Source organism: Coregonus clupeaformis, chromosome 34 (genome assembly GCF_020615455.1).
Source record: "Coregonus clupeaformis isolate EN_2021a chromosome 34, ASM2061545v1, whole genome shotgun sequence".
NCBI classification, from domain to species: Eukaryota; Metazoa; Chordata; class Actinopteri; order Salmoniformes; family Salmonidae; genus Coregonus; species Coregonus clupeaformis.
In genome coordinates this window covers 1,931,881-1,944,849 of record NC_059225.1, presented here as the reverse complement: position 1 = coordinate 1,944,849, position 12,969 = coordinate 1,931,881, and the positions used below count along the sequence as shown (strand labels likewise).

The 12,969-nt window shown below is 44.3% G+C and overlaps 1 protein-coding gene across 2 annotated transcripts in view; it reads left to right on the top strand.

Moving 5' to 3' along the window:
• cnbd1 (cyclic nucleotide binding domain containing 1) overlaps positions 1–11,963 on the top strand; it is a 67,662-nt gene extending 55,699 nt beyond the window's left edge. The window contains exons 9-13 of one of the 2 annotated variants that reach the window (XM_041861920.1): positions 2,638–2,744; positions 3,061–3,211; positions 3,341–3,408; positions 3,597–3,656; positions 10,720–11,963. In XM_041861920.1, the coding sequence (XP_041717854.1) occupies positions 2,638–2,744; positions 3,061–3,211; positions 3,341–3,408; positions 3,597–3,656; positions 10,720–10,836 (503 nt within the window). In that variant the 3' untranslated portion in view covers positions 10,837–11,963. Of the gene's footprint in view, positions 1–2,637; positions 2,745–3,060; positions 3,212–3,340; positions 3,409–3,596; positions 3,674–10,719 lie in introns of both variants that reach the window. The other variant, XM_041861921.1, reaches the window with a different exon arrangement.
• Positions 11,964–12,969: the final 1,006 nt, after the last annotated feature.

Sequence of the window (12,969 nt, the reverse complement as noted above, 5' to 3'; positions counted from 1 at the left end):
TCGAGGCGATGAATAGACACATAGAGTACAGCTTCGGGTAAGGTTAAGGGGGAGGTGTGTGTCTCTTTGTTAACTACAGCTTGTGCGCGATCTCTAATGTTAAGGTTAAGTCTCAAGGGTTTGCTCTTCTGAGTTAGAATACCTCATGATAAGCTGCAGACCATACGAAGATGTCTATTTACTTGAGCGTGCTAAGACCGCACTCAACGAGCTGTATAGGGCCATAAGCAAAAAATAAAATGTACATCCAGAGGTGACGCTCCTAGTGGCCGGTGATTTTAATGCAAACTTAAATCCGTCTTACCTCATTTTTACCAGCATGTCACCTGTGCAACTATAGGCGACACAACTGTAGAGCACCTTTACTCCACACACAGAGACACATACAAAGCTCTCCCTCGCCCTCCATTTGGCAAATCTGACCATAACTCTATCCTCCTGATTACTGCTTACAAGCAAAAACTCAAACAGGAAGTACCAGTGACGCGCTCAATACAGAAGTGGTCCGATGAAGCGGATGCTAAGCTACAGGACCGTTTCGCTAGCACAGACTGGAATGTGTTCCGGGATTCATCCGATAACATTGAAGAGTTTACCACATTAGTCACCGGCTTCATTAATAAGTGCATCGATGGTGTCGTCCCCACAGTTACTGTACGTACATATCCCAACCAGAAGCCATGGATTACAGGCAACATCCGCACTGAGCTAAAGGCTAGAGCTTCCGCTTTCAAGGAGCGGGTCACTAATCCGAACACTTATAAGAAATCCCGCTACGACCTCCGACGAGCCGTCAAACAGTCAATACAGAACTAAGATCGAATCCTATTACGCTGGCTCTGACGCTCGTCGGATGTGGCAGGGCTTGCAAACAATCATTGATTACAAAGAGAAACCCAGCCGCGAGCTGTCCAGTGACACGAGCCTACCAGACGGGCTAAATGCCTTCTATTCTCGCTTTGAGGCAAGCAACACTGAGCCATGCATGAGAGCACCAGCTGTTCTGGACGACTGTGAGATCTCGCTCTCCGTAGCCGATGTGATTAAGACCTTTAAACAGGTAAACATTCACAAGGCCGCAGGGCAAGACAGATAACCAGGATGCGTACTCTGAGCATGCACTGACCAGCTAGCAAGTGTCTTCACTGACACTTTCAACCTCTCCCTGACTCAGTCTGTAATACCTACATGTTTCAAGCATACTGCAATAGTCCTTGTGCCCAAGAATGCGAAGGTAATCTGTCTAAATGTTTATTTATTTATTTTACCCTTATTTTACCAGGTAAGTTGACTAAGAACACATTCTCATTTACAGCAGCAACCTGGGGAATAGTTGGAGATATAATATAATGGAGAGGAGGGATGAATATCTCCCCGTAGCACTGCTTTGAAAGGCTGGTCATGGCTTACATCAACAACATCATCCCAGACACCCTGGACCCACTCCAATTTCCCGACGGGCCGCCCCCAGGTAATGAGGGTAGGCAACAACACATCCACCACACTTACCCGCAACACGGGGGCCCCTCGGGGGTGCGTGCTTAGTCCCCTCCTGTACTCCCTGTTCACCCAAGACTGCATGGCCGCACACGACTCCAACAGATTCATTTAAGTTTGCTGACGAGGTCAGTGACACTGCCAGGAAAACAACCTCTCCCTCAACGTCAGCAAGACAAAAGAGTTGATCGTGGACTACAAGAAATGGAGGGCCGAGCACGCCCCCATCCACATCGACGGGGCTGTAGTGGAGAGGGTCGAGAGCTTAAAATTCCTCGGGTCCCCATCACTAAGGAATTATCATGGTTCACACACACCAACACAGTCGTGAAAAGGTACGACAATGCCTCTTCTCCCTCAGGAGGCTGAAAAGATTCGACATGGGCCCTCAAAAAGTTATACAGCTGCACCATTGAGAGCATCTTGACCGGCTGTATCACCTCTTGGTATGGCAACTGCTTGGCATCTGACTGCAAGGCGCTACAGAGGATAGTGCGTACGGCCCAGTATGTCATAGACTGTTCTCTCTGCTACCAATTGCCGTGCGGTAGCAGAGAGAACAGTCTATGATGGGTGGCAGGACTCTGAACAGCTTCTACTCCCAAGCCATAATAATGCTAAATAGTTTGTTAAATAGTTAACCAAATAGCTACCCGGACTATCTGCATTGACCCTTTTTGCGCTAACTATTTTGACTCCTCACATACGCTATTTATCCACCTTAATTACCTTATACCACTGCACATCAACTTGGTACTTACCCCGTATATATAGCCAAGTTATCGTTACTCAGTGTGTATTTATTCCTCATGTTATAATTTTTCTATAATTTATAAATGTTTCTCTCTGCATTGCTGGGATGGGCGGTATGTAACATTTCACCGTTAGTCTACACCAGTTGTTTACAAAGAATGTGACGAATAACATTTTGATTTGAGTACAGAACATACTTACAAAGTCTCTGTTACACACACCTACCCATACTTCTCACTTACTGTATGCTGGTTCATCCAGCCTCCTCTCTTTCTCATCTTTCCTTCTCTCTTTCCTCCTTTCTTTCCTCTTCTCTTTCCTTCTCTCTTTCCTCCTCTCTTTCCTCCTCTCTTTCCTTCTCTCTTTCCTTCACTCTTCTTTCTGTAGTGCTGGTGAAGGAAGGTAAGGTGTGTCACTTTGTGGCCTACATCCGAGAGGGGGAGTGTAACATCCTCAAGGACATTAACTCACTGATGAGGACCCCGCAGGAGAAGGTGTCAGTCTGTACACACACACACACACACACACATACACACAAACACACACACACACACGCACACACACCACACTGTAACAGTAGGCCTTCCTCCAGGCTGCTGCATGTTCCCTGTTAGATTAAAAACCACTTCATCTAAATCAAGGAGTGAGGGAGCAGGACTTGATTTGAATATTAATTACATGGTTAAGACTGATTACCATAATTGTATTACATTTTATACTGGGAAATAGGAATATCAATTCCAGGAACATGTCATTTGTAATAATGATTGGGCCTTGGCTATTTTTCCCCCATTGGTTGTTGGTTTCCAGGGCAGCAGGATAAAGTTTGTTGTCGTGGGGAAGCTCGGACCAATGGAATCGTTCGGTGAGGTGAGCATCCTGCTTGACCAGCCCTCCCCCTGCAGCATCGTCACGGCGACAGAGGTGCAAGTAGGGATCATCCAACCAGATGCTCTGAAAGGTTAGTCACATGATCTTCTATCATATCTGGTAGCCTATACAATCTCCTAAACTGTTGGATGTTTGAAAGGAAATAAAAACTGAGTTGATTACTGTGCGTTAATGTGAGTTATGTTCATATTTTGCTTAGGACTTGATTCGGTGACATCGGCACTGATGTTACAAACAGCACAGCCGACTTACGGGAAGTTGAGTCAGGTACTGCACAGTCATTTTGTCCAACATATTAACCTTACAGTATTCACCCTTTCCCTTTACCCTGATACTATTGTGTTATAGAACAACTGGAAAAGCACTGGTTCAAACAGTGAATAATATTCTATTGTATTCATCTAGAATACTGTTGACCAATTGGTTCTGTATGACGTGTCCCTGTCTTATTCCAGGAAGAGATTAACAAGGAGTACATCAGACAAGAGCGGCACAAGGAGTGGGACCACATAAAGGTGTAGTGTATAGTATAGTACGTCAGTAAATAATATTGTTACAGTACTTTCTTTCCCTTTCTCACTAATGTGCCTTTTCACTCTACTGAGCCTTTTCACATTACAGAGCTGTACAACTTCACTGGCCTGATTATGCATCCACCATAGTTTCTGGAACCGTGCTGTGAAGGACAATGTGAATGGAAAATAACAAGCCAGCACAGTACGGTTCGGCTCAGTAGTGTGAAAAGGGTCTCTCTCTGTTTTAGGCTCTTATGGAATACCCAGCACAGTAAAGTTATAATCCCTGTGCCTTGTCCAAACACAGAACACAAACACAACGTTTCTTCTGAGAATCAGCAACCATGCAGCCAGCCCTAACTAATTCCCAGGCCTGAGTCCCAATGTCTGCCTTTGTTCTCAACCAACAGTGTGTGTGTGTGTGTGTGTATATTTGCGCATGTTCGCTTGTGTGTGTGGGTATGCGTGCATTGTGCGTGCCAGTTTCCCATAGACGATTACACCACTGTGTAGCTCTGCTCTGTTATTGCCATGGCAAAATCCCTACTTGGAAGGAAATTCATTATGGACGCTGGCTAACTGGCTAACCGGTCCAGTGCAATCCTCTCTGAGGTACCTTTCTGCAGCTACAGCTTGTGTATCTCCCACGTAATAAAGACAGACGGACAGGCCGGCCGGCCGACCTCCCTTTCTCTGGCTGCTTGTTTCACAGGAATATAACCTTTCAGACCCTTCCCATGTAGCTCTGGGCTTGTAGGCCAATAGAATGGGTCACTTTGTGCGTTTTGTCAGAAACACTATACAGTTTGTCTGTCAGGAGGCTAAAGTGATCATCAGGCCCAGCTGTCTACCTCTGTCATGGGTTGGTTTAGTGTGTGTGGTCTGGGTCTGGGTCTCACTGCCAAGCTTTCTCGGCTGAACGAACAGGAGCCTGGGAGCCCCGGCCTGTTGGGGTGTGGTAGGAACCGACATGCAGTGTCCTGCAGCCAATGAGAGAGGAGGATCTTGACTGATGAAAGGCTCACAAAGCAAATCGTTACCGTAACAATCAGCTGTCATGAACATTGTTCTGATAGTGACATAGAGCTCAGTGGGAGCAGGGTGTTGAGTGTTGTCATCCTAGATAACACATAAAGGCTAAAACAGACAAGTGTAGCTAGTTGTGTCAAACAGCAAGTTGTTGTACAATACATGGTCAGCTGTTCTGCACTGGTATGAATCGGCCTGTTGTTCTACAGTGAGGCCTTCGATACTGTAGCACCACTGTAGCTTCTCGCTTATATGCAGCCTTTTCCTGATCCCAGATCTGTTTGTGCTGTATTTCCAATGTCCATGGGAGTTATCTATACAACACCATCAGGTTAATGCAGCCCCTCTCTCTGCATGGAGCCAGATCCATCTCCTTCTCATGTTAAATGCCTTTTGAACCTTCCTGTGGTTCATGCCATTTAACCTTTAAAATACATTTAAAGCTCTAGTGTCAGTGATTGCTTGTATTTTATACTTGTTTATCATAATTACACAGTCAAATGGACACTGAATAAACCAAAACAGAATTGAAGGATATGTGTCTATTGAAAGCTTTTCGTTCTTGCTACATCTGATGGCATTTTCTTTCTACCATTGCTGAATGGTGTTAGATCATTTACGATCAGTAGCAGGAGCACAGAGCTGGAAAAACAACTGTTTACATGTCTAGCCGCTCTTTGATGGATACAGGCAGTTATTATGGCTGTTTGATTGCGGTGACACGTCAGGCTTTATTTTTCAGCTCCAGAATTAGGACAGATTTGTTTGTTTGTTTGTGATCTCATATGGAGAACCCATAGTGACTGATAAATAGCACTGTGATTGTTCACGTTTCTGACGCAACAACCCTTTTTTGGCCAAATATCGGAACTCTTTTATCCTTTTAAATAGATTTAGGAGTTAGGAGTTTCCAAGGTATTGGGACAAGGGTGAATCACCTATAAATGATGTGTAATTCATATGTTATGCTCAGTAATCTAGGCTGAGTGTGTGTAATTTTGGGAGGTGGAGTTGAAGTCAGGCGGTGGGTTATAAACATGGGTTGGAGAAGAGGTTCTGTGTCTTGCTGGTTTATTTAGACTCAGGTCACTGGTACTATAGACATCTGCATGAATGTGGGTGTGGTGAGAAAGGAAACACAAACAGACACAGTGACTCTTACTCTTTACTTGTGTAACCTTGTCTGAGACCTAAAGACTTGAATTAGCTCCCCGAGTCAGAAACAGACAGCACCTGAAACACACTGTACTCCTAGGTAACAGAGGTAGTTCAGGGAACAATGCTCACTTGATGAGTAACCTTGCTTGAGACCTGAAGACTTCCATTAGCTCCCTGAGCTAATGCCCAGTTTTTAGCTCAGATCGCTAAACAGTCTTATGGGACACTACCATGATTGCAAGTGTCATGCCCTTGAGAATATGGACGAATCATTCCAAAAATTAATTACTTAGAAATTTCACCAGACAACGACAAAATGTTAATCAGCTTTTCCTTTCAGAATGTGCCAATTACATTTTATTATTAAAGGTTTTGAGTCCCTCAAAATATTACTCAATCCACACAAAATATAGAAATCCTAACAAATACATGATGATATAGTGGGAAAGTGTGTGTGCGTGTCGAGCGGGGGGAAAGGCGTCACAAAGACTAAATTAATCAACAGACAGAATGCATTCACTTTAATCATTGCAAACTTTAAACGTGATGGCCCTTTGGACATTTGTGTTCATGAACAAAATTGCTATTGATCTGTGATTTGTCTGCTCACACATATCTGTTTAGACGTCTATATCTCACCCTCACACAATGTATGATTGGTTATCTGTTTCCTATAATCAGCTCCATGTTGTGTGGGATGCCATAGACCAATGTAATAACGCTCCATTGATTGGTGCTTCTGATCTTTAGCACTGGGCATACAGTGTGATATACTGCCAGGGGCGTCATGCACCTAAACAATCTGAGGAGGTACAAAGTATGTGAGGATAGATGAGGGGTGGTCCGTATGGGCGCTATGCCCCCCGTCCTTAAGTTGGAGAATTTCGCATTTTTCAAACACCTGAAATAGCATTTTCCTGCAATCTACAGCCATAATCATTATTCCTAATTTTATGTAAAAAATATGTTTTTCTGCATATTTTTCTGCATATGTAAGCATACCTCTTGAGTTGTCTGTATCCTCCTGACTGGTGGTTATTTCTTTAAAGAAACAAAATATGCTTCTCTGCTCACATCTGGGTAAAATATTGAAAGGAATGTTAGTCTTATTTGTACATTTAGTTATTGCTTGCTTTTCTAAAGTCTACCAACCTTGCCAGCAGGCATCCCAGCTAAGATAGACAAGCTAGCTACTATAACTTGATTGATAACCTGAAATGGCTTCTTGGTAGATAGTTCTTGGTAGATAGTTCTTGGTAGATAGTTCTCTCTTTGAACAGCGCCGGAGAAGATGGCTGCCGTTTTACAGCCCTCTAACCAATTGTACTATTATGTGTGTTTTTCCGCGTTATTTGTAATTTATTTTGTACATAATGTTTCTGCCATTGTCTCTTATAACCAAAAAGAGCTTCTGGATATCAGGACAGCGATTACTCACCTCGCATTGGACGAATATTTTTTCTTCAACGAGGCGGCCGCGAAGGATATCATACAGACACCTGACAAGGCCCAAATCCCCGTCATTCGCGTGAGGAAGAGACGGAGATATCGCGGACGCAGATCCGGATGCCTTGTAAGGATCCGACGGCGAGCGAGTAAACTGCCTCTTCCATCAATCCTATTAGCCAACGTTCAATCTTTTTGAGAATAAAATGGACGATTTAAGATTACGGTTATCCTACCAACGGGACATTAAAAACGGTAATATCTTATGTTTCACGGAGTCGTGGCTGAACGACAACAATGATAACATTCAGCTAGCAGGCTATACGCTACATCGGCAGGACAGAACGGCTGACTCTGGTAAGACAAGGGGTGGCGGTCTGTGTATATTTGTAAACAACAGCTGGTGCACAAAATCAAATACTAAGGAAGTCTCGAGGTTTTGCTCGCCTGAGGTAGAGTATCTTATGATAAGCTGTAGACCACACTATTTACCAAGAGAGTTTTCATCTATATTTTTCATAGCTGTCTATTTACCACCACAAACCAATGCTGGCATTAAGATTGCACTGAATGAGTTGTACAAGGCCATTAATCAACAGGAAAACGCTCATCCAGATGCAGCGCTCCTAGTGGCCGGGGACTTTAATGCAGGGAAACTTAAATCTGTTCTACCTAATTTCTACCAGCATGTTAAATGTGCAACCAGAGGGAAAAAAACTCTAGACCACCTTTACTCCACACACAGAGACGCATACAAAGCTCTCCCTCGCCCTCCATTTGGCAAATCTGACCATAACTCTATCCTCCTGATTCCTGCTTATAAGCAAAAACTGAAGCAGGAAGCACCAGTGACTCGGTTAATAAAAAAGTGGTCAGATGACGCAGATGCTAAGCTACAGGACTGTTTTGCTAGCACAGACTGGAACATGTTCCAGGATTCTTCAGACAGCATTGAGGAGTACACCACATCAGTCACTGGCTTCATCAATAAGTGCATCGATGATGTCGTCCCCACAGTGACCGTACGTACATACCCCAACCAGAAGCCATGGATTACAGGAAACATCCGCACTGAGCTAAAGGGTAGAGCTGCCGCATTCAAGGAACGGGACTCTAACCCGGACGCTTATAAGAAATCCCGCTATGACCTCCGACGAACCATCAAACAGGCAAAGAGTCAATACAGGTCTAAGATTGAATCATACTACACTGGCTCTGACGCTCGTCGGATGTGGCAGGGCTTGAAAACTATTACAGACTACAAAGGGAAGCACAGCCGCGAGCTGCCCAGTGACACAAGCCTACCAGACGAGCTAAACCACTTCTATGCTCGCTCGAGGCAAGCAACACTGAAGCATGCATGAGAGCACCAGCTGTTCCGGATGACTATGTGATCACGCTCTCCGTAGCCGATGTGAGTAAGACTTTTAAGCAGGTCAACATTCACAAGGCCGCAGGGCCAGACGGATTACCAGGACGTGTACTCCGAGCATGTGCTGACCAACTGGCAAGTGTCTTCACTGACATTTTCAACATGTCCCTGACTGAGTCTGTAATACCAACATGTTTCAAGCAGACCACCATAGTCCCCGTGCCCAAGAACTCTAAGATAACCTGCCTAAATGACTACCGACCCGTAGCACTGACGTCTGTAGCCATGAAGTGCTTTGAAAGACTGGTCATGGCTCACATCAACAGCATAATCCCAGAAACCCTAGACCCACTCCAATTTGCATACCGCCCCAACAGATCCACAGATGATGCAATCTCTATCGCACTCCACACTGCCCTTTCTCACCTGGACAAGAGGAACACCTACGTGAGAATGCTATTCATTGACTACAGCTCAGCATTCAACACCATAGTGCCCTCTAAGCTCATCACTAAGCTAAGGATCCTGGGACTAAACACCTCCCTCTGCAACTGGATCCTGGACTTTCTGACGGGCCGCCCCCAGGTGGTAAGGGTAGGTAACAACACATCTGCCACACTGATCCTCAACACGGGGGCCCCTCAGGGGTGCGTGCTCAGTCCCCTCCTGTACTCTCTGTTCACCCATGACTGCATGGCCAGGCACGACTCCAACACCATCATTAAGTTTGCCGACGACACAACAGTGGTAGGCCTGATCACCGACAACGATGAGACAGCCTATAGGGAGGAGGTCAGAGATCTGGCCGTGTGGTGCCAGGACAACAACCTCTCCCTCAACGTGACCAAGACAAAGGAGATGATTGTGGACTACAGGAAAAAAAAAGAGGACTGAGCACGCCCCCATTCTCATCGACGGGGCTGTAGTGGAACAGGTTGAGAGCTTCAAGTTCCTTGGTGTCCACATCACCAACGAACTATCATGGTCCAAACACACCAAGACAGTCGTGAAGAGGGCACGACAAAGCCTATTCCCCCTCAGGAGACTAAAAAGATTTGGCATGGGTCCTCAGATCCTCAAAAAATTCTACAGCTGCACCATCGAGAGCATCCTGACTGGTTGCATCACCGCCTGGTATGGCAACTGCTTGGCCTCCGACCGCAAGGCACTACAGAGGGTAGTGCGTACGGCCCAGTACATCACTGGGGCAAAGCTTCCTGCCATCCAGGACCTCTATACCAGGCGGTGTCAGAGGAAGGCCCTCAAAATTGTCAAAGACTCCAGCCACCCTAGTCATAGACTGTTCTCTCTGCTACCGCACGGCAAGCGGTACCGGAGTGCCAAGTCTAGGTCCAAAAGACTTCTCAACAGCTTCTACCCCCAAGCCATAAGACTCCTGAACAGCTAATCATGGCTACCCGGACTATTTGCACTGCCCCCCACCCCATCCTTTTTACGCTGCTGCTACTCTGTTAAGTATTTATGCATAGTCACTTTAACTCTACCCACATGTACATATTACCTCAACTACCTCAACTAGCCGGTGCCCCCGCACATTGACTCTGCAACGGTACCCCCCTGTATATATAGCCTCCCTACTGTCACTTTATTTTACTTCTGCTCTTTTTTTCTAAGCACTTTTTTTGTTGTTGTTTTATTCTTACTTTTTTTTGTTTAAAATAAATGCACTGTTGGTTAAGGGCTGTAAGTAAGCATTTCACTGTAATGTCTGCACCTGTTGTATTCGGCGCATGTGACCAATAACATTTGATTTGATTTGATTTGATTAGTTATGAGGTTGGGAGATTGGGAACCTATCTGGGCTAGCTAAAGCCAACTTCCTAAAATTGCTAAGTCGTTAGTAGTATTACAGAGGGAAAACAAATGTGTAATTACAATTGTATAATTATAATATTTATTTTTTACAGGACAAATCTGAGGGGGCACGTGCCCCTGATGAGCATGACGCCTCTGTACTGCTATACAGTGTGAAATACTGTAATGCTCATCATAAGTGTGTATTTTAATGTCATGTTTTGTCTCTTATTTCCTCCACAGAAGAGAGTGTTGTCTGATGCCCTGCTCTACAACGGGATCCAGCAGGGGAACGGGAAGTGGACCTTCAGTAGGGGAGGTGGGAGAAGATCTGTGGACAAGAGCAACCCCATCCAATAAACACAACACAACACACACACAACCCCCCAGCGTATACTGCCTGCTTTGACTCCAGATGTTACAACAACATAAGAAAACACAGGAACTGACATTGCCAAACCCTAATTTGCTGTTTAAAAGTATGACTCGAGTCCCATGCTCCAATCCAACTTCTGACACCACACCCTCCAATATGCACCACAGACGTTCATTCTCTGCCTGTATCTTTGGACTCAACGTACAGTGACCTCTCCAGATGTACACTAATATAGCATCATAGAAAATAAACTGTTATTCTCCCCAGCTTTCACTCTCACTCAAAGTCTTTCAAATAAGAGGCAATTATTGTCAATCAGCTAGCAGCTTTCACTGCATTACTGCCAGGGCCAGAGGAACTCTGAGGACAGTGACACATCATGTTGTCTTTCACCCACTTAGTATAACGTAATCAGACATGTCCTATGTGTGCAAATACAGAGCCTGACCCAGCCCAAAACAACCCACCATAACCATAAACCCCCAACACAGGCCAAAACAACACAGCCTCATTGGATCTTATGCTTGTGTGAAACAGTGTTGGAAAAACAGGCAACAAGTCTTTCAACGACATACAGAGCCCAACAGAGCCCAACACAACACCTTGGTGCACAGAAACTGTGAATACTGTAGAGAACAGAAACAATTATATATGAAAGAGAAAATACTGAACCGTATCATAGAGAAACTGAAATGACATTTGACCGTATAATTTGTTTTATGTCTAAATATTTGGGTCGAGACATAAGACTTTTTAGATTGCTGGAATCAGTATGGAAACAGAAACCAGACCTTAAAATACATGGTGTTTGTTTAGATTTGAGAGACCGTAACTGACCTCGACAGAGACTATTTTGTTTCACATTCCCGAAGGAAAATAGCTCTTTATTGCTTCTTTGTATATATTTTTGTTTTCTCTTCAGATGACAGTTCTGTACTGAAATGACCTACTGAAATTGTCCCTCAGTCTGGAGAATGATTTGAAATGAGAATGGGCTTGAAACGAGCTGTGGTAAATTACATGGTTTTATTGTAGCAACTATTGTAGCATCTCCTCGTCTGCATAAGCCTAATTTGATTAAATGTTTTTGTGTGTGTTATGGAAATTTTACCTGAATAGAATTACATTTAAGAATTTGTGCACTATTCATTGGTTAATCTTCACCTTTATCCCCGCCAAAAGTGTTCCTTCATGTTAGCAGAGATTTCAGAAACTCAAACAAATAGCTAATTTCCAAAATGAGTGAGGCTCTTAACCCTTAACATTGACACAAGTAAGATTAATTATGCTTTCAAATGGTTTTGTCCACACGCCCGCGTGCACATGATCATTTCACACAGTCCAAGAGCTGCTTTCAATACAATGTTTGGGAGGTTAGGTTGGTGAGGTGAGATGTTTGCCCTCAAGGTGCAGGGGGAAATGACAAAGCTGTTTCCTTTGTTTGGACAAGGCCCCGTGAGAACGTAGTCCAAGGCTAGAGGAGAGGTGTTGCATGTGTCTCCAAGGCGAGAGGAGAGGTGTCACTAGGTGTGGTGTGACACAGTCACCGTAGGGGGTGTTACTAGGAAACGAGGTGATGAAGCCTGAAATATCACATTCACTTCACATGACCTCACAACAGGACATGCTATCGCACAACACTTCACTGGACTCGAGGGCATTTCACCACATTTATATAGAAAAATATGAATAGCCACACATTGTGTATTTTTCATTTAGCCTTCTCTTATCTGTAAAATAACAGTATACTGGTCAGATAATTGATTGGTCAGATCAGATGATTATTCAAGAAATGACTGGTGCATATCTTGTTAAATTACACTAGGCATTTATGTCCCCTGTGATTTCATACAACATGTTATAATAAACACAGTGTAGCTTATATGGAACATGGGATAGACCCATATGGCACCCTATTCCCTATATAGAGCACTACTTTTAACTAGAGCCCTATTGCCCTGGTCAAATGTATTGTACTAGGGAATAGGGTGCCATTTGGGAGACAACCACTGTCTTGGGCCTGTCATCATCATAGCTGCTGCTGACCTGTTAATTTATTGTTTGTTAAACAGTAGGGAGGCTGGAACGCTTCCCAAGGATATACACATTACACATAA